This window comes from Enhydra lutris, unplaced genomic scaffold (genome assembly GCF_002288905.1).
Source record: "Enhydra lutris kenyoni isolate GAN:26980312 unplaced genomic scaffold, ASM228890v2 scaffoldscaffold9, whole genome shotgun sequence".
Lineage (NCBI taxonomy): Eukaryota > Metazoa > Chordata > Mammalia > Carnivora > Mustelidae > Enhydra > Enhydra lutris.
The window spans coordinates 30,228,206-30,250,239 of NW_019154093.1; the positions used below are offsets into that span (position 1 = coordinate 30,228,206).

The 22,034-nt window shown below is 37.8% G+C and overlaps 1 protein-coding gene and 1 pseudogene across 2 annotated transcripts in view; one reads left to right on the forward strand and one right to left on the reverse strand.

Annotated features, from left to right (window-relative positions):
• Positions 1-1,419: 1,419 nt before the first annotated feature.
• LOC111143128 (TM2 domain containing 1) overlaps positions 1,420-22,034 on the reverse strand; it is a 49,362-nt gene continuing 28,747 nt past the window's right edge. For both annotated transcript variants that reach the window (XM_022496620.1, XM_022496621.1), the window contains exons 5-7: positions 19,586-19,659; positions 3,700-3,829; positions 1,420-1,519 (exon numbers count right to left, since the gene is read on the reverse strand). In XM_022496620.1, the coding sequence (XP_022352328.1) occupies positions 3,719-3,829; positions 19,586-19,659 (185 nt within the window). In that variant the 3' untranslated portion in view covers positions 1,420-1,519; positions 3,700-3,718. The remainder of the gene's footprint in view (positions 1,520-3,699; positions 3,830-19,585; positions 19,660-22,034) is intronic.
• On the forward strand, positions 9,182-9,728 carry LOC111143129 (annotated as a pseudogene).

Consider the following 22,034-nt stretch of genomic DNA (forward strand, 5'->3'; position numbering starts at 1 on the left):
TAAATACTTTGAGAAGCACCTGCTTTGAAACAAGACTTTCCCACTGGCCACGTTAATAATGAACAATCACGCAGGGGTCAAGATGACTTTTTAAGACTTGACTGCAGGTATTTCTTACATAATTCAACTTCCATGGCTGTAGAAATGTACCGACTTTGAAATCTGGGCTTCGGGGATCCTGAAGTTAAAATCCAAAGCACTGTTTGCAACCAAAAGGAACTAGGAAATACTTGAAAAATGGGCATCGACCAGCTAGCTTAACTGCAGCCAGAAATACTATCACCATGAAAAGTCAGTCCCCAGGGACCATTAGCTCCTGACGGGCAGGTCTGTGTATTTGTGTTTCGATCACTGCTGTGCCCCAGCATCCAGAACAGTGTCTCCCACATAGTAGACACTCAGCATTTTAAGCAACGAATGAATCAAAGAGACCACTCCTGGTGTACATCAGGAGTCAATCCAAATTCATTTCATGTATCAATACCACATAATCTCCCACCAACTGCGGAAGCTGCTACTGAATGACATGTTAGGAAGCTAACTGTACTATAACCGTATAAGTCTGAGTAAAATGAGTGATAAAAAATGATGGTTTTTACTCCTGAGGAGCCAGGACCCAAGTATTTGTGAAATTGTTATGCCTGTTACTGAAGAAAACATGACATCATTATGAAGACATAATGTTTCCGGTATTTCCGTCTTCTTACAGCCCTCCCCAAGGTACCGGGACTGCTTCCTTCTGACACTGGGGCATCATGTAAGGCACTCGTGCCAGCATCTGCCTGGCAGCGCTCACAGATGGAAGACATTCATCCCCTGTTTGGTGTCCCCACCTTGTCCATCCAGCTTCCAATACAACGGTGCTGAGCTAGAAGAGTCAGTAGCTGCCCTTCCAAGAGCTAGTGCATCACTCCCAGAGCAAAAAGGAGCCAGTTCACACTTCGGAGGCCTGCATCAGTGCCAGAGTATCCATGTTGCCTCAGGGTTTCAGACTCCCCAGTGATCTTTCGCACCACAGATACCAAGGCAGAGATGGATCTAAAAGCTGCAGAAAAATAGGTGGGTTCTCACACCCATGGCGGCCCCACGCAACATAGTAAATGGTGTTTGTCCACACTGTGGATTAACTGCTTTGAAGAGTCAAAATGCAGAAGACAGCTACATTCAACATTTAAGGTTTTCTTGATAATAAAGCACTAAAAAAAATGTGAATAAGTCATACTTTTATTTTTCAGAAGCAAAAATGACAAGGGGCAACTTGCCTTTGGAAAAGGCATTAAAGAGTATCGGGGTAATAAGCTATCTATCTCATAGAGACAGTAGCCTAAGACTCAATTATCACACAGCTCTCAAAGAAAGTCCAATTAAATAAAATGCTTCTAAGTAAAACAACCAAAAAAAAAAAATCAACAACAAAAATTTATATAGAATCCATAAAGTGGTATACGAAGAAGAAAAAGGAAAATCTGGAAATCCACATACTGAGGGTGCTCTACTGAAATCAAAGAAGCCCAAATCCCTAAAACAGAAAAAAGAAATACGTTAAAACACAGTATTTTAAGAGTCAAATGAGGTTATTGTAGATGAACATTTTAACGCTTCATTTACTCATAGGACACTTTTTTCTTTCTCTTTGGGCACTTCTATATATACTATAGGAGATCATGTGAATGACAGTGCAGAGATCTGCCTTCTCAATGAGCCTCTCAAGTTTTAAATATCAAATCTGAGTCTGGAATCCCAATTAAAAGTTTATATAATAGACTACAGAGAATGAAACTGCTTTCCAAATTGCATTTGCTTAATTTTTCCACATTATGGTTTAAAAACAATCTGTATACTTTTGAAAGAGACACAACAATTTACAGTATGAAAATAGGGCTATGTGAAACTGTACATACTTTCTCATAAAGTTGGACTAACAACTTCCAAAATGAAGATGCTTATGACAGAGTTGGTGGGAAAATGAGGTGGGGTGGGTGGTGCAAAACCACGAGGGGAAGGCACCAAAAAACCTGGAAACCACCAGTGGAAGGCACCGAAAACTCAGCTTTGTACTGAGTAGTTATATCTTAATCTCAACTTACGCAGGTCTCAATTTATTCCCTGGTAAGAAGAGGCAGATGGATCTCCAAGCTTCATTTAAATCCAAAGACTCTGAGAGTTTATAAGAAAAGATCTGAAAAACTTTTTGGACAATCAGTTGGATAAATTCCTCAGATTCTGACAGGGTCTGTCACTGTTCAACTCTCACAAAAATAACTATAAAGTAGATACCATAATTTTACTGTGAGAAAAGAAAAACAATCTACCTTTGTGGCAAAACTATACTTCATACCCTATTGATACACTACAACATAGAAAATAAATGTCTGTTCCTTTCCTGGTCTCTCGAAGCACTTCCTGAGACAGAATCACCTGAAAACCCTTAGGACTATGACTATGGCCAAAACATCTAGCCTGTCTTAGGGTGCCTGAATGGCTCAGTCAGTTGGGGGTCCGGCTCTTGGTCTCAGCTCAGATCATTATCTCATGAGTCATGGGATTTAGCCCTTTGGCAGGCTTCATACTTGGTGGGGAGTCTACCTGAGGATTCTGTCCCTCTGCTACTCACCCCGCTTGCACTGGTCTCCTCTCTCTCTCTCTCTAAATAAATCTTAAAAAAAAAAAAAAAGCCTAACTGTCTTTCTCTCTGCCTTCTCTGAGAGCTGCTAGATGGTTCAAAGTGAAATATCACCTAACAAGTACCCTGTACCCTACATGTCATACAGGAATTCTCGACTGCAGAGGAGATTGTGCTAGGGAATCATTTTCCTAATAAGTCTATCAAAATCCTGAGAAAAATCTAGCATTATTGGAAGATTATTAGAATAGACTAATGCACAGCCCTGGAAATAAAAACCTTATAGTAGCAGAGTCCTAGAGAACCAGAGAGTTGAACCACGTAGACTGATGATATCTCTGACTTACCCAAGTGTATTACCTATTTAAAGCTGTGACCAGTTAATAATTCTCATAGGCAGGGCCAAACTTTAGGTTAGAGTAAATACTCAAGAGCAGTTTAGGGCTGGGACACCTGGGTTGCTCAGTTGGTTAAGTGTTTGCCTTTGGCTCAGGTCATGATCCCAGAGTCCTGGGATCGAGTTCTGAATTGGGCTCCCTACTCAGTGGGGGGGCCTGTTTCTCCCTCTGCCTGCTCTGCCTGCTGCTCTCTCTGACCAAAAAAAGAAAAGGAAAAAAAAAAAAAAAAGATTAGTTCAAGGTTAAGACTCAATCAACCTTCAGGTTTAGGGAAAAAGAGAAGGAAGAGGTTTAAGGATCATACTGACCCCAGAAAAACAGGAGAGCAGCAAAGACATGTTGTACTGAACTCTCTCTACAACACATACCTTCCTCATAACCATCATGTAATACTATGAAATATCTTTTTGCATTGGGTGCTAACTTTTTGTTGTGAACTCTGTCTTCCAACCACAATCTCTGCAAAGAAAGACTGAATCAGGAGCAATGAGGGTACCTAAAAATGCTTCACAGAAGACTAGAGATGTTTCAGGCAAATGGAGACCTGTGTTTCTAGATAAGCAAAATGAGAGGTTTATAACATTAGATAACTTCCTTAAATTTCCTGTGGCTCTCACATTTTCATAATTTTATACAGATAATATACCATAATAAAGATTATTCATGCATATGACTTACTGTTTCTTTTTTAAAATATTTAGGGGTACAGCTGTGTTTTTCTAAATGTCTCATTAGTAATACTCAGTCTTATAAGTCTGGTTCCATAATAATCTATAATGTAGCTACTTCCATCTGAAGGTCCAACGATCTAGAAGAGAAAATTTTCAAAATTACCATTTTACAAAAGACATTTTCACAATACTGTGTGTTTACTCTGCTAGGTTGCTACTAAGTTACTTCAACAGCACCAAAATACAAGTTAAAGGAACTCAAGTAAAAAAAGCAACTTAGGGGCTCATGCAGCTGAGAAGGATATTGGGGAGGATCCCTGGATTAAAAGAGCCACAGGAACCAAAGCCTCAAGGACTGAAATTCCATGCCCCCTGAGGCCCTTGGTCTGGCCTCTGGGCCTTTTAGCTCTTCTGCCTTCATTCTGCAGAGAGGCACTCCCACTTGCTTGCCAACAGCTCCAGAGTCACATCTGCAAAGCTCAGCAGCTCACTGTAGAAAGAAAGTATAATCTTCTTCCTCAGTGTTTGTATACTAATTCCAGGGAAGGAATGATTTTGGGTTTTATGCCTACTGTTGGACAAATTACTACAGCCAAGGGAATAGGATTAATGTGATTGGCTATGCCAGTCCCTGTGGGAGGTGAGACAGTGTGACTGACCATCCTTCCAGAATCACAAGGAATGGAAGAGATAGAAAAAAACAATACAGGCTCATTACAGCCATCGTGTCCCCTTAATCACACTTCTGAAAATCCAGTTAACATGATCTCCACAAATTAAGGTAGCAATCTTCAAACTGTAGCCTAAGAGGCACACAAAGATTTACTAAGGTGTATGTGAACCCAGATGGTTTTAAGGAAATCAACTTTGAGATCCTTAATTCCCATCAATACTCTTTGTAAAAGTGATCCCCCTGATACCAAGTTATGGTGGAGGCATCATGCTAGTTCCTCTTCCCACTTCCCTCTCCCTGTGGTCCTTTCTCCAGGAGAACCTTGATGACAGTAAACCACACCTGCCATCAAACCAGGTATTATGATGGCACATCACCTCTGATGTGCCAAACCAAGAGATAATCAGGAAATCTCCCTTCAATCATTTTTTAAGATTTAATTTATTCATTTGAGAGTGAGAGAAAGCATAAGCAGGGGGCGTGGCAGAGGGTAGGGAGAAGAAGCAGGCTCCCCGCTGAGCAGGGAGCCCAACACGGGACTTGATCCCAGGACCCTAGGATCATGACCTGAGCCGAAGGCAGCAGTTTAATGGACTGAACCACCCAGGCACCTCAGGAAATCTCCTTTAATCAAGACTCCAAAAATATGCTCGCTCTGCTTTGTCTTTTTTTTTTTTTTTTTAAGATTTATTTATTTATTTATTTGACAGACAGATCACAAGTAGGCAGAGAGGCAGGCAAAGAGAGAAAGGAGGAAGCAAGGCTCCCCACTGAGCAGAGAGCCCGATGTGGGGTTCGATCCCAGGACCCTGGGATCATGACCTGAGCCGAAGGCAGAGGCTTTAACCCACTGAGCCACCCGGGTGCCCCTGCTCTGCCTTGTCTTGTTCAAAAGATGCATTCCCAGTTACATTTTACTTTTTTTGCTTAAAAATAATTTGCTAAATAATTTTTTTAATATGTAATATGCTTATGCTGTTTTGATCAATTGTGTATCAACAATTATAATGACAATCCAGTAATCACAGAAAATTTTATAAACTTTTAATGTTAGTGAATCATGAAAATCATGATAATGAAACGGATCTGTAAAAGATTTTTTAAGCATAAAAATATATTACATTAGAATAAAATTCTGTGGGAGAATGGAACTAGAAATACAAATTCAAGGAGAAAAAGAAACTGTAAAAATCACAATGGTTAGTGAAGGCTTCATTCATGTCTTTTTTAAATGAATGATATTTAAATTTCTATGGTATTTATATCCTGTTGGATACATTTTTAAATTGATGTAACAGTTTTATTTAAATATGTCAATATTTGCAAACCAGAAATTATATCCTTTGCAACTATTTAAACTTATGATGGAAAACTTAAATGTCAACTTAAAAACGTGTGGAGGGTAGGGATTTTTAAAAAAATTCTTTCAGGGGCTATACAACCAGAGTTTGAAGAACACTGTTGTAGCGCATGCTTTGCTTAAAAAATAAGTTTGGGGGGTGCCTGGGTGGCTCAGTCCTTAAGCATCTGTCTTCAGCTCAGGTCACGATCTCAGGGTTCTTGGATCAAGCCCCACAGCAGGTTCCCTGCTCAGCAGGAAGACTGCTTCTCCCTCTCCCTCTCCTTCTCCCCCTGCTTGTGTTCCCCCTCTTGCTGTCTCCCTGTCAAATGAATAAATAAAATTCTTAAAAATAAATTAATTAAATAAAAATAAGCTTGGTATTTAAAACTATTTGACAAATACTGACTACAACACTCCAGGCACTGTGCTAGGCATTACACATGTAACAGTGAATGAGATACAATCTCTGCCCGCAAAGAGCTTTTTTTTTTTAAAGATTTATTTATTTATTTGACAGAGAGAGAGAGAGAGAGAGAGATCACAAGTAGGCAGAGAGGCAGGCAGAGGGAGAGGGAGAAGCAGGCTCCCCACTGAGCAGAGAGCCCAATGCGAGGCTTGATGCCAGGACCCTGAGATCATGACCCGAGCCGAAGGCAGAGGCTTAACCTACTAAGCCACCCAGGCGCCCCCCCGCAAAGAGGTTATACTAGTGAACTATAAATATTAATATTCAAATAACACAAAGCACTTTTGTGCTAAATACCATGCTGGGTACTGTTATGCACTTTGACTTATTTGCCAAAGATGAAACTAATTTGGTTTGACATTTATGAATGTTATTTAAGAATTTAATAAAACCTTGGGGCACCTGGGCAGGTCAGTGGGTTAAATATCCAACTCTTGATTGTGGCTCTGGTCCTGATCTCAGGGTCATGGGATCAATCCCCACGTCAGGGTCCATGCTCAGCTGGAATTGGCTTGAAATTCTTTCCCTCCCTCTCCCTCTGCTCTCCGCTCCCCGCTCTTTCACTCTCAAATAAATAAATCTTTTTTTAAAAAGTGAAGAAAAAAAAAAAAGAAATTTATTAAAACCTTTTCAATGGTCAAGGTCTCAAAGGAAACTACTCTCAGCATTAAGATGAAAAGGAGAACAATGAGTAACTACGAGTCACACCATGTTTTGAGACTGTACGAGGGGAACAAAGAAAAAGTAAAGCCCATGGGGCGCCTGGGTGGCTCAGTCGGTTAAGCGTCTGCCTTTGGCTCAGGTCATGATCCTAGGACGCATCCCGCATTAGGCTCCCTGCTCAGCAGGGAGTCTGCTTCTCTCTCTCTCTCTCTCTGTTCCTTCCCCAGCTCATGCTCTCTCTCTCATTCTTTCTCTGAAATAAATAAATCTTCAAAAAACAAAAAAGAAAAAAAACAAAAAGTAAAGCCAGCCTGTAGAAACAAATCAAATCATATGGCAAAAAAAACACTGCCTAATTAGGAATATGTGCATAGTTTGGAACCAGGCTTTTTGTCCCATTCTCTTTTTCTTCCTTTGCCATCTCCCCTACAACCACACTTACTCTTGTTGAAAAAAAAAAACATTCAAGGTTGGAAATAAGGAAAATAAATTAGGTGACCTTTTCATGTCATGCAATTCTAATAAACCTACCTGAGGCTCACTTGCCTCTCTTGGGAAATGTAAAACTAACTAAAAACCAATTAGGACCCATATGTTTTACAATCTTGTAAAGTTAGTAGTTAACATGTAGAAAAATAACAAGGTGTTGTTTTGTGTTTTTGTTTTGTTCCCTCTGTTCTGTAGAGAAGATAGCCCCAAAGGATACAGTTTTATTACCTGGGAATACATGATCCAACTCTGTATCTAACTTAGCCATTTTCATACCATTCCCTCCCCTCAAACTCTGTGATTGTGGCTCCTCAACACCACCAATTCTAGCAAAGGAATTCCACTCCTCCTTCCAGAGACTGGTTCTGCCTGGGCACGGAATCTAATTCTGGCCAACGACCAATGATGCAAGTTCACTGTTGGCATATTTGCCCTTAAGAAGGTATGTGTACGTCGGGTGGGGGGGAGGGGCAGGGAATGGATTTTTTCTGCCTCTGGAAGTCACTATATAATGAAGTGATCCAAACCAAAGGATCTGAAGATGGCAAAGAGAAAGAAGGAAGGAGAGAGGGAGAAATAGGAGGGAAGCAAGGGAAGAGAATGGGAGGGAGGGTCCATAATGTCTTTTAGCTCTAAATTAACAAATCTTAAAACTACCTTATCTCTAGATTCTTGGTATGATATAGTCAACTACCGTATTTTTTTTTTAAGATTTTATTTATTTATCTGACAGACAGAGATCACAAGTAGGCAGAGAGGCAGGCAGAGAGAGAGGGGAAACAGGCTCCCTGCCGAGCAGAGAGCCTGACACGGGGCTCGATCCCAGGAACCTGAGACCATGACCCGAGCCGAAGGCAGAGGCCCAACCCACTGAGCCACCCAGGCGCCCCACTACCGTATTATTAAAGCAAATTTAGGAGCACCTGGGTGGCTCAGTCGTTAAGTACTGTCTTTGGCTAGGGTCATGATCCCAGGGTCCTGGGATTGAGCCCTACATCGGGTTCCCTGCTCAGTGGGAAGCCTGCTTCTTCCTCTCCCACTCTCCCTGCTTGTGTTCCCTCTCTCACTGTCTTTCTCTCTGTCAAATAAATATACAAAAATCTTAAAAAAGAAAAAAAGCAAATTTAAATTGAGGTTTCTGTTATCTATGGCCAAAAACACCTGATAATGCACTAGTTTTCAGTGTCTCCTCTACACTACTGCCAGATCACCAAAGCACAGCTCTTGTTGCTATTCTCTGCTAAAACAATTTGAACAGCTGCCTCCAAGACAACCAAATTCAGTCACTGTGGGAAAGCTCTAGAGGAAAGGAGAACTGGAAGAGAAAGCTGTCAATAACTAGCTGGAGGGAGCCTCTCTGGATCTCAGGTTTTTGTATCCCATATAAAGAGGAATAAAATAATCTATATCTGATATATATATATAAAATAATCTGATATATATAATTATATATATAATCTATCTATATATATGTAATCTATATATATATATATATATATATAATAATCTGATCTATACGGCACTTTTAAAAGTTCTGTATCTTGTATGACTATGACTTTTTTTTAGATTTTTTATTTATTTATTTGACAGGCAGCAACACACGTTTATGATTCTTTTTCTCTAGAATTTCCATTCTTAGTAAAAAAAATAATCATATATTAAAGTTCTTGACACCTATACACAGTCCTAGTTAGCCAAGGTAATGGAGAAGTATTGGGGAATGATGGTAAATCGATTAGCTTGGCACAGGATGCTGAATAGTTGAATTATCTAATGGCCTCCAGAAAGCTTCAAGATACAGGCTTTTTAAGAAGGAGTAAGTAGGTGATCCCGGAAGAAACAGGTGCAATGTGAACATGGGGAAACAGACGGCAAAGGTTGTGACCATGAAGTGAATACTTAGTCTCAGAGAGGAGAGACTTAAAGAGAGGAATAGATTAAAAAAGAAAAGAAAGATCCTAGTGCACAAGGAAAGAGAGGTCTCCCAACATCCTTCCTGCTTATTCTTCCAATATAACAGGTAGCTGGGCGCACCAGACCACATACTGGTTGATACTAACTTTATCAACTTTCCCATTAAAGCCAAGCTCGACTTAGTATACTCAGTGTTGTATCCCTTGAATAACTGCATAATGGCCGAAACTGAGAAATTGGGGCCACACTATCATGTGACTCTAAATATCGCCAGGGATCCAAGATTTGCATGGTTACCATCCACACAAAAAGGAACCTATGCAGGTGACTGCTTAGTACAGAGAGTAACTCACAAACATTGTGGCCACAGTTGACTGGGACCTTAAGTGAAGAATCTGGAAAATCCCTGGTGTTCCAGTCATGTACATTTCTAACCATAGGTACAACATCGAGCGGATGCCAGATGATCATGGAGGCCCTAGGTCCTAATTCTTAAGTTCCTCTGCCTTACTTAACCAACTTTTCCTGGTGCACATTCATATAATAATAGGCTGTAGCATGATTACTCCATTTATCCATTTGCTCTGTTACAAGCTGAGTGTGGACACTCACTTTTTGACGTTACTATTTTTTTAAGTAAGTAGGAGCTCAATCTCAGTGGTCTTTATTCTCCCTACTGAGAGGAAAAGAAAGATAGGTAGATTCAGAAAATGAGAAAAGTTACTAATTAGGATGATTAGCAATAAAAAAAAAAGAATACTGAACAGCACAGGATACCCAAATGAGTCCTGGATTCATTCATTTGTAGAGTTGATGAGCCTGGTAACACTTATTCCTATTATCCTACCCCCCTCCTTTTTAAAAGGTTTATTATTTGAGAGAGAATGCGTGAGAAGGGGGAGGGGCAGAGGGAAAAAGAATCCCAGGCAGACTCCGTGCTGAGCACAGAGCTCGATGCGGGGCTCGATCCCACAACCCCAAGATCATGACCTGAGCTGAAATCAAGAGTTGGACACTTAACCAGCTGAGCCACCCAGGTGCCATTCTCTCTCTCTTTTTAAAGTAATCTCTGTATCCAGTTGTGGACTCAAACTCAACCTTGAGATCAAGAGTTGGTTGCTTTATCAACTGAGCCTGTCAGGTGCTCCCCCATTATCTTTCTAGAGCCCACTCTCTTAATTCTTAGTAAATGTAGCAATGCTCTTTTTTTTTTTTAGATTTATTTATTTATTTATTTGACAGAGATCACAAGTAGGCAGAGAGGCAGGCAGAGAGAGAGAGAGGGAAGCAGGCTCCCTGCTGAGCAGAGAGCCCGATGCGGGATGTGATCCCAGGACTCTGAGATCATGACCTGAGCCGAAGGCAGTGGCTTAACCCACTGAGCCACCCAGGTGCCCTTGAATTGTTTACTTTAGGAGGTAAGTTCCTCTATGGCTGCAAAGTCTATAGCAAAAAGAATAAACCAGCAAATTTAGGAATACACATTAAAGTTAAGAATGTTAAGAAATGATCACCAAATTCCCTTTTTTTATTACCTCTGATGTCCCATTCTAATTTTCTACAATCCCCACTCACCACCTACCCACACAAATAATGACCATACACTTAATTTGGTATATGAGCTGGATACTTATTTATTTTTTAAAAAACATGTTCTTTGAATATCTATCTATTTATATGTAGATAGATAGATAAACTTTTTCTTTTTTTGACAGAGAGAGAGAGATCACAAGCAGGCAGAGAGACAGGCAGAGAGAGAGAGGAGGAAGCAGACTCCCCGCTGAGCAGAGAGCCTAATGCGGAATCCCAGGATCCCAGGGATCCCAGGATCCCAGGACCCTGAGATCATGACCTGAGCCGAAGGCAGAGGCTTACCTCACTGAGCCACCCAGGAGCTCCTGAATATATATTTTTAATTTATCCAAATATTATTGTTGTGGACCTTGTTCGGTTTTAAACTACTCTCACAGCATGCTATAATTTTAAGACATTTCCATGTAGTATATGTTCATCTAGGCAAGTGCTTCTAATTGCAGCCAAGTGTTAGAGGATGCATCCATTCTCCTATTAGTGTATAAATCTAGGTTGATTCCAACTTCCTGCTACACAAACAGGCTGTAACGGACAAAATCTTTGCACATAACCCCTTGTAGACAGCAGTATAATTTTTTTCAGAGTAAATGCCCAGAAGTATTTATTTACATATTAGTTATTTGGGTGATTCTATGAAATACCTATTAGTTTACTATACTCATTTAACTATTAGGATCTATCGTTTCTGGTTGATTAGCAGAAATTATTTGTATATTCCACATATCAATTCTTGTTACTAGTAAACTTTTATTCAGTCTGTTCAGTGATAAGTTGGTCTATGCTTATAGTATCTTTTTAAAAATAGAATTTCTTAATTTTAAGGTAATCAAATTCACTAATTTTTTTTTCTTTATGATTTACATTTTAAGTCTGTTTATTTTTTTTATTTTTTATTTTTTTTTAAAGATTTATTTATTTGACAGACAGATCACGAGTAGGCAGAGAGGCAGGCAGAGAGAGGAGGAGGCAGGCTCCCTGCTGAGCAGAGAGCCCGATGCAGGACTTGATCCCGGGACCCTGAGATCATGACCTGAGCTGAAGGCAGAGGCTTTAACCACTGAGCCACCCAGGCGCCCCCATTTTAAGTCTGTTTAAAAAGACTTAACTAATCTAAGATCATGATGATATTCTCTTCAATTAGCTGTATATGAAAGTTTATCTTGCAGGCCTCGGTGGCTCAGTCAATTAAGCAGCTGCTTTCAGCTCAGGTCATGATCCCAGGTTCCTAGGATCGAGCCCCACATGGGTCTCCCTGCTCAGTGGGGAGCCTGCTTCTCCCTCTGTCACTCTCTCGCTCAAATAAGTAAATAAAATATTTAAAAAAAAAGGTTTCTGTTCTCCTAAGTATATACCCAAAAGAACTTAGCAGGGGTTTTAAATAGATACGTATACACAAATATTCATAGCAGAATGATTCACAATAGCCCGAACATGGAAACAATCCAAGTGTCCATCAACAGATGGACAGATAAACAAAATGTGGTATATACATGCAACGGAATACTCTTTAGCCATAAAAGGAATGAAGTTCTAATACATGCCACAGTATCAATGAACCTTGAACACATTATTTAAAATGAAATAAGTCTAACATAAAAGGACAAATATATAATTCTATTTATATGAAATATCTAGAATAGGCAAATTCAGAGACAGAAAATAGATCAGAGGATACCAGGGACTGGGAGGTGTGGGAAATGGGGAGTTATTGCTTAGTGGGTACAGAGTTTGTTTGCGGTGATGAAAAAATTTTGGAAATAGATCGTGGTGACAGTTGTGTAACATTTTGAATGTCATTAATGCTACTGAACTGTATATTTAAAAAAGGATAAAATAACAAATTATATATATATATATTTTTTTTTTTACCACACTAGAAGAGAGCTTACTTTATGTAAACTTTATTAATATTGTAGTTCTTTTTTTTTGCAATTTTATAAACCTTTGATTTTGTTAGTGGATAATGTATTTTTGCTTGAACATATTTCAGTAACATTTAATAAATTAATTAAAGAAAAAATGTGGTTACTAGTAAGTACTTTATTTTTATTTTATTTTTTTAAGATTTTTTAAAAATTTCTTTATTTGACAGAGATCACAAATAGGCAGAGAGGCAGGCAGAGAAAGGAGGAAGCAGGCTCCCTGCTGAGCAGAGAGCCCAATGCGGGGGCTGGATCCGAGGACCCTGGGATCATGACCTGAGCCGAAGGCAGAGGCTTTAACCCACTGAGCCACCCAGGCACCCCTAGTAAGTACTTTAATACCTAACCTTTAACAATAGCTATTTATGCTCCTTCATTAACATCTTTGCATTGTCACTGAAGTCATACAGGCTTAGGTAACTCATATTATCTTACAAATTTAAAATGTTATGAATGAATTGAGGAAAAGAAAAAATAAGAATATTTTATATATCTCTATCAATGCACCCTTTTATGCAATCTAATCTATTTATGAGTTTCTCCTTATGAAGAATCCAAATACTAACACTGGCAAGATTAAATCGTCTCCTAAAGACCTATTAACCTGGTGAAAAAAGTAAAGTGACTCAACTGTCTGCAATTAGAGGACAATGATGCAACCTGTGTCCATCCCAGTTCTCCCAAAAATATATATTCTTTTAAAAGTCAAACTACATTTTTGTGTTCATAGTTGACTTCTCTGTGTGGTTAATTTTAATTTGAGGTCATTAAAACCCTCTTATTAGTCACATTTAAATTAAACACCAAAATTCCTACAAAGTGGCAGAAGTTATATATGCAGACCCCTGACTTCATTTGATTCAAAACCTGGTTAGTATTAAACCTAAATAACCAATATAAACATCATTCCTTAATAAACAAATAAGATTTGCAGCCATCAAAAGAAATGAAATCTGCCACTTGCGAGGATGTGGATGGAACTAGAGGGTATTATGCTTAGCCAAGTAAGTCAATCAGAGAAAGACAATTATCACATAATCTCCCTGATATGAGGAAGTTGAGAGGCAACGTGGGAGGTTTTGGGGGTAGGAAAAGAATAAATGAAACAAGGTGGGATCAGGAGGGAGACAAACCATAACTGTGAGACTCTTAATCTCACAAAACAAACTGAGGGCTGCTGGGGGGGGGGGGGGTACAGGGAGGGGGGTGGGGTTATGGACATTGGGGTAGGTATGTGCTATGAAGTGTGTAAACCTGGCGATTCACAGACCTGTACCACCAGGGCTAATAATACATTATATGTTAATTAAAAAATAAAAAAAAATAAGAAAAAAAGAAATGAATAAGATTCATACATGGTATCTCCTGAAGAAAATCCAGCTTTAGGATTAGTTTCAAAACCAGTTTAAGAAAAAAAAAAAAACAAAAACAGTTTAAGATACTCTGTTTTTTGAACATTCCTTTAATTCACTGAATAAATATCTGCCCACAAGAAAAGTGAACTAAGCGAGGGGTGCCTGGGTGGCTGAGTTGGTTAAGCAACTACCTTCGGCTCAGCTCATGATCCCGGAGTACCAAGATCGAGTCCTGCTGCGGGCTCCCAGCTCCACGGGGAGTCTGCTTCTCCTCTCTCATGCTCTTTCACTGTCTCCCTCTCAAATAAATAAATAAAATCTTAAAAAAAAAAAAAAGGAAAAGAAAAGTGAACTAAGTGAAATCTACCTAATTAAGATCACATAACAGAGCAAAGGCTATACAAATTATCAGTCTCTTTAGTTATCCAGTTTATTTCCCCAACTAATCACACCAGGATTAAATAAGTAATACAGAGGGCTATTTGAAAGATTTGATATCTAAAATGTCTACTGGTTTTTATATATTGCTATCGTACATCTTGTGAACTATCAAGGACTTAGATCAATTCTTCTAATACTGGTAACTGATTGAGGGTGAATACAGATTTAGTCCTTCCTTTGATCAATAGCATATGTATGTCACAGAACAAGGGAATACGCTATGTTTTGGAAAAAACAAACTAGCTTACACAGAAGTGAACCTACAACTTGAGCCTTGCTCATGCTCTAGACCGAAAAGCCTAGGCTTCTAAAATTTTTAGTAAAATTCAAAGAATTTAAACAAGATAAAAATCAAGATAACCCATTTTTATTTTTATTTTAAGCCAGCAGTTCCCAAGGAAACATTTTATTTCTGATAATAAATGGAATCTTATTATCACAACACTTTGGGGATAGATTATAAGTTCTTCTAGGGCAGAACCTCAACTTATTATACCTGATAAGTCTCCCTAAACCCATTTTCATTGATGACATAAAACCTACTATTTTTTTTTAATTTTATTTATTTGACAGTGAGAGAGAACACAAGTAGGCAGAGAGATAGGCGGAGAGAGAGGGGGAAGCAGGCTCCCTGCTGAGCAGAGAGCCCGACTCGGGGCTAGATCCCAGGACCCTAAGATCATGACCTGAGCTAAATGCAGAGGCTTAACCAACTGAGCTATCCAGATGCCCCTAAAACCTACTATTTATAGTTTATCATATCTTTTATTTTATTCATTACTTCTCAAGTGACACTAGGAAATGTAGAACTTCAAGGTCCTAAAGAAAAAGCAAGCACTTTTAAAAACTACCTTTTTTTTTAGCTTCTCATCTTCCCTGTTATGGGTACAAGGCTACACTTTTCACAAGATATATTGCATTCAGTTCAAATCAGCCCAAATTTTCGATGGTATACACTATGTTTAGCATACTACCAGTGCTATAGTAAGAAATTTTTTTTCTACAGAAATTTATGTGTGAAAAGTCAGACCTGGTGTCTAAAGTTAAAAAAAAAAACACAGAAGCACTATATAATTCAGTGCTAAAAAAATTATCTATATTAAATATCAAACTAATGAGATATTTTATAAATTTTACAAATTTATAAAATTCATTAATGTCTTGGAATTATGCTGCTTCTATGAATTTCTACTGCTTATACTGTTATTAGTCCCTTAAGGAGATTTACTCTGTAACGTTAATAGGAATAAAAATGAAAGCAATTTCTTCCATGATGCATAGAATGTTTTTAAATTGTCGCAAAGTACCCTGACATACTTCCAACAACTTTCTACATTCCAATTCATATTTCCATTCTCCCTCCACCCATCTTCATCTTTTTGATTTGTGGCCATCTTATCCCCACACAACGGAGGAAACTTTCTTTTTGTTTGGCAGATACCGTATTAGTGGTTTTGGTATAGTTAAAAACATCCAGTGCATCTGGATGGCTCAGTCATTAAGCATCTGCCTTTGGCTCCGGTCATGCTTTCAGGGTGCTGGGATCGAGGCCAACATCGAGCCCCACATCGGGCTCCCTGCTCGGCAGGAAGCCTGCTTCTCCCTTTCCCACTCCCCCTGCTTGTGTTCCCTCTCTCTCTGTCAAATAAATAAAATCTTAAAAAAAAAAAAAAAAAAGTCCAGATTGTGAGTGAGAAGTTTAAATGAAATAAAAATATTCTCCTATTTTTCTGATAAAAAAATTAAATGTCTAATCAATCCATCATAACACACACACACACACATATATAAGCACAAAGAATGAATGTTTGTTTTAAAATCTTCAGAACTGCCTTATGAGTAACTACAAATACAGTGATTATGCACAACAGTTACCTATAACTGAAAGACTGTATGCTACATACATATCACTGATTTAGATTTTTGCTGAATGCACAAACGGGCTGAACTAATTCTATGTATTATTTTATACTATTAATTCACACTGCCATTTCTATACTTTTTAAGAACATAAAAAAAAGATGAAACTTCAAAAGTTTATTAACAAATAGATACTCATTAAAGTATTTTCAGTAAATATAGTGACATATAAAGGTTACTTTAGTAATATGTGCATTATGTTTTATATTACTTTGGTTCAAAGATGAAATAACTAGACCTAATTTTTAAAGAGGATTTTCCTGGATTTTTATTATAAATACTGTGAAGCAAAGTATGTTTTTATAGGTCTTGAGTTCATGCACGATATGTTTCTGGGATCAGAGCCCAATAGAAAAACATTGCTATTCACTGGGGAACAATATTTAATAGCAAAAAGAAAAAGAAAAAACAGGATGGAGAGAATGAGAAAGAAGAATAAACAAAAAGATGGACAAATGTAAAAGGTTTATGGTAAGTTGGAAAAAATATACTTGGGACAAAAACATTGACACAGTTTATGATACTTATATTAAAAACATTTTATTTGCTGAAAAAATAATTCTTAAAAACTAAAGTAGTCAACATCACAAGTTAAAGTAGATTAAATGATGTATAAAGCAAGATTACACCTCTTATTTGACTACATTTGAAAAATTTATTTTTTCCCTAATCTAAAAGCAGTCTAAACCTAACATGGCCATACCTGTTGAAATGTCTTAATTAGGGAAATTAACTGCAGAAATTCAAATACTCTAATTCTGCCTCAGTATTTCTTAATGCAATAGGTTCAGTTCGAGATCTTTAAAAAAAGAATGATTTGTTCTCAAAAGTTCAGGCATTCCTGTACCAGAAAGCAATCGTTGAATCAAATAAGCACTATAATTTGATAGAAGTAAACCTTTATATAAAGTGATGACATGGGGCGCCTGGGTGGCTCAGTGGTTTAAAGCCTCTGCCTTCGGCTCAGGTCATGATCTCAGGGTCCTGGGATCAAGCCCCATATCGGGCTCTCTGCTCAGCGGGGAGCCTGCTTCCTCCTCTCTCTCTGCCTGCCTCTCTGCCTACTTGTGATCTCTGTCAAATAAATAAATAAAATCTTTAAAAAATAAAAAATTAAAAAAAAATAAAGTGATGACATCATGGAAGAAAGAACCTACTGTGAAAATATTAGGTAAATGGGTTTCAAAGACATTAAATTCTGGATATCTTAAAGAATCCCAATAATACATGAAATTCCTCAGATCCTCATTTATAGTGAGAAATCCATTTCCAAGCATATGTGCACAAGTACCTTAGCCTCTTCATGCCTGCTTGCCTGTCCCCCAGTCAGAGAAGGCAGGATATTTGGTTAGGCATATGTTTATGAATAAAGACAGGAAAATTCCAACTTTAAAACCAAATATTTTCCTTGTTTAATTCTGGTATCTTATTGGTCCATATGCTGCCTCCTCCTCACAGTATGGTACCCTCCTCACAGTATGCTACCCGAATCTCCTGGATTTTGACTTTCTTTTAAAACATAAGGATTAACATCAAGCAGACAGAATTGAGGAGTGGAAATATTGTATGAGAAAGAAGACCAAAACTGATGATGATCTATATACATACTGACACTCTTGCTGGAGACATGAGGTGCTTCATAAATGCTTACTGAAATGCTGCTTTGTGACATTTGTTGTGGTAAATTCATCCCCCTCTCTAATTTAAGAATCTTCATAAATTAACCACCATCAGTTCAGTGTGTCAAACATCTGGTGGCACTTTTAATTGCTAAAGGACAGCACTTCAACACGCTATGCCTGCCTCCGTACCACTGCAGCAGGAAAAGATGAGGTTACCACAGAGAAGCAGAGAGAGGTATCAGGAGAGTTCCTGAATACATCATTTGGTTATATGGATTTGGTCATACCCAAGGCCAGCCCCACTCCTAGATTTTCTACAGAATGCCCAGACAGTCCTTTTTTCTTTCTGTCTTAAGCTAGCTGGATTTCAGTTTCTATAATTTACAACAAAGAAACACTGATATAGATTGCCTGTCCATTAAAAAAAAAAAAAAAAGAAAGAAAGAAAATATTGTTTCTGCCTCCACATATTCATATGTAAATATCAGATCCCCATCAATAGCCTATTATAGTAATTGACAAATGTGGCTGTGACTATCAGGAAAAGAAATAATATATTGAGAAATAATCTTAATCCATATTAAAGATTCATAATACAAATTATAAAGATTCTCAGAAGTTATCCAGTAAAGAAATCTCAGTTGAATTCACATTTACAAATCGTATTTCAGCACAGAATCCTTTTTTTTTAAATGAAAAGACAGTAGTCTTTTAGAACTACTAACCAGTAGAACACAGGTTGGGAAATGTTACTTAGAAACACAGCTATGGTGCGCCTGGGTGGCTCAGTGGGTTGAGCCGCTGCCTTCGGCTCAGGTCATGATCTCAGAGCCCCGCATCGGGCTCTCTGCTCAGCAGGGAGCCTGCTTCCTCCTCTCTCTCTGCCTGCCTCTCTGCCTGCTTGTGATCTCTCTCTGTCAAATAAATAAATAAAATCTTTAAAAAAAAAAAAAAAAAGATCTTTAAAAAAAAAAAAAGAAAAGAAACACAGCTATGATCCCCTAGATGCAGAATCTAAAGAAAAACTGGAAAAGTTTTCCTAACTGCTTTCTAAAATATTTATTTTTTAATTTTTTTTACTTTCATTTTTTTTTTTTTAATCAAAAAGAGAATTTTTTTCAGTGAGGCCAAAACACTGGGCAGACAGTGGACTAGTGTCTCAAACACTGTCTTCAAAGTGTTGAAAACCCTTCTAGGTTTTTATCAGGAAAATGTGGGCCAAAGTTTGGTGGACACGTGCAGCAAGGGCAGCAAAGGTCAGGTTGATCACTGTCTTGAGGGTCAATCACACGGGGTCTTGCTGGCTGCGGGCAGTCCTTATTGCTTGAGGGGGTAGTTTCAGTTCCCATGGGGGATACTCCGCCCACAGGGTCTTTTGTGTGATTAAAAGATAAAATGTGCTTTCTAATATATTTAAAATATACCAGGAAAAGATCAGAGAACTCATATTTAAATAGAAAAGTAGTTCATCTTCTAGACTGAAACTAACTTACCTGCATTGAAATAAGAATGAAATCAATTAGGCTCCCGATTCCACAAAACCCTACTGTGCAAAACTTTAACAAACCTGAAAAAAAAGATAAAGTCACTTAAAATTTGGAAGTCTTATAAATATTAACTTTTCTATTTCCTAGTAAACCATTAGGTATACTATACCACAAACTCTTTATATATCAAGAATATAAAATTAACACTTTAAAAACTCAAATCTTCACCTGAAAATGAGAAAGGTTTTAAAAAAACCCCTCTGTAGGGGTGCCTGGGTAGTTCAGTGGGTTAAAGCCTCTGCCTTCGGCTCAGGTCATGATCTCAGGGTCCTGGGATCGAGCCCTGCATCAGGCTGTCTGCTCAGCAGGGAGCCTGCTTCCTCCTCTCTCTGCCTGCCTCTCTGCCTACTTGTGATCTCTCTCTGTCAAATAAATAAATAAAATCTTTAAAAAAAAAACAACAAACCCCTATATAGAAAGCCACAAAAAATTAATTCACTTAACAAATAAGTATTATGAACTGAAATAAAAACTCAATATAATCTTACAAAATTTCTTACAAGTCCTAAAGAAATAAATCTTTAAATTGCATTACTCCAGAGCCATAGAATATATCTTAGTCCTTATTTATTTATTTAGGCTTAACATATTATGTGATTGAAATTTTAATACACATTTACATTAGAAAGTTCAAACAAATAAAGATGGTCAAGTCGCAGAAAAAATAACCAAGATAAAACTTTGATCTTATAGTTAAACTGCAAAATTTTATTAGCAACCCAATTATCGTTATCCTATACTTAATTATCTTAAATTTATCCTATATTTTTTAGGAAAAAAGCATCTCATGTTCATTAATTCTATAATCAAAATCAACAATTCTATGCACTGTATATACCTCTGCCTTCTATCACAACCCTGGAACAAGGGTACTGAACAGATCATTACAGAACATAGAATCTAGGACATACACAACGATATAACACAAAACCATGATGATGGAATAAAGAGACAGGTTGGGGGTGGGGGTGGGATGAGTAATCCCTCTTCTATATTTAAACTTAATTGCTTTCCAGACATATAAAAATGGTAGGAAACAAGACTCTTCGTGAAAGGGTAGTTCTAAGTATCAACTACAAACAGATGCCAGCTGAAATCACAAGAGTGGATGAGATCACCTCCCGCACACAATTTGGAAGTATACAAATAAGACTGAAATATATAAGTACCTTAGACTTTTTATCATTAGACATATCGCAGAATAATGTTGTAAGTACAAAGATAACACATGATCGAAATTACTTTAAAACTATAATATAGAGATTATATAAAATTTTGCTTTCACTTTTCTTCAAAACACTTGTTATGTTACCTAATATTTTATATTTGTTCTACCTGTCTCATGGAAGTCCCACTAGGGGAGGATCTTTCATCTGGTTCATTTACTCCTGTGTCCTTAGTACCTACAACACCACGTGCCACAAAGTAGATGCTTGATATTTGTAAAATGAATGGATAAGTTGTCTCAGCTTTTGTTTCCTAAAGACCTCTAACTTTTTAGCCATTATCTTATATAACAACTCCTTTAATTATTTTTTTCAATAGTTGCATTTTATTATAGTAGCCCAGGGAACCTGATGAACTCAACTGGTATATTCTATCCTTCACTCATTCATTCAATTTCTGAAATGTATCCCTCTTCACACAGCAATTTAATGTAAATTTGGAAATGTCACAAAGATTGCCTTTTTCAATTTTCTTATAACAATATTAATTTTAAGAATGGTTCTGCAGCACATGGGTGGCTCAGTCGGTTAAGCTCAGGTCATGATCTCAGCCCCATCCAGCTAAGTGCTGGGCACTAAGCCTGCTTAAGATTCTCTCTCTCCCTCTGCTCCTTCCTCAATGCCCCCTCCCTATTAAAAAAAAAAAAAAAAGTTTTTCAAAAAGAGTTTTTTTTTTTAATTACTTGCTACCCTATTAAGAAAACATAACCATGTCAGAGCCTTTGCTCTTGTCATGAACCTTTCCAACAATATTCTGTAGATCTTCTCATTTCTCGGGCTACTTCTTCAGAGAAGTCTAACCTGCCTATCTAAAGCAGCACGCCGCTTCCCCCAAAGCCCCTTGCCCTATCACATCACCCCTATTTATTGCCTTTTTGGTGCTGATTAAAAATCTGTAACAGCCTCATTTGCTGCTTTGTTCATTCATTCTCTGTTTTCGTCTGCCATGTAAATTCCTCAAGACAGGGTCCTTATCATACTCAAGCCAATTCCATGAACAGTACCTGACAGACGGTAAGAGTTAGATAAATATTTCTTGTATGACTATCAAAAAACTAGCAACAATTTAAATGTTTAACAGAGAGGAATTATCTCAGAAAAATCAAGGTATACCTAATAAGAGAGAATATTATACAGCTGTTTAAAAGAATGACATAGAAGTATATTTA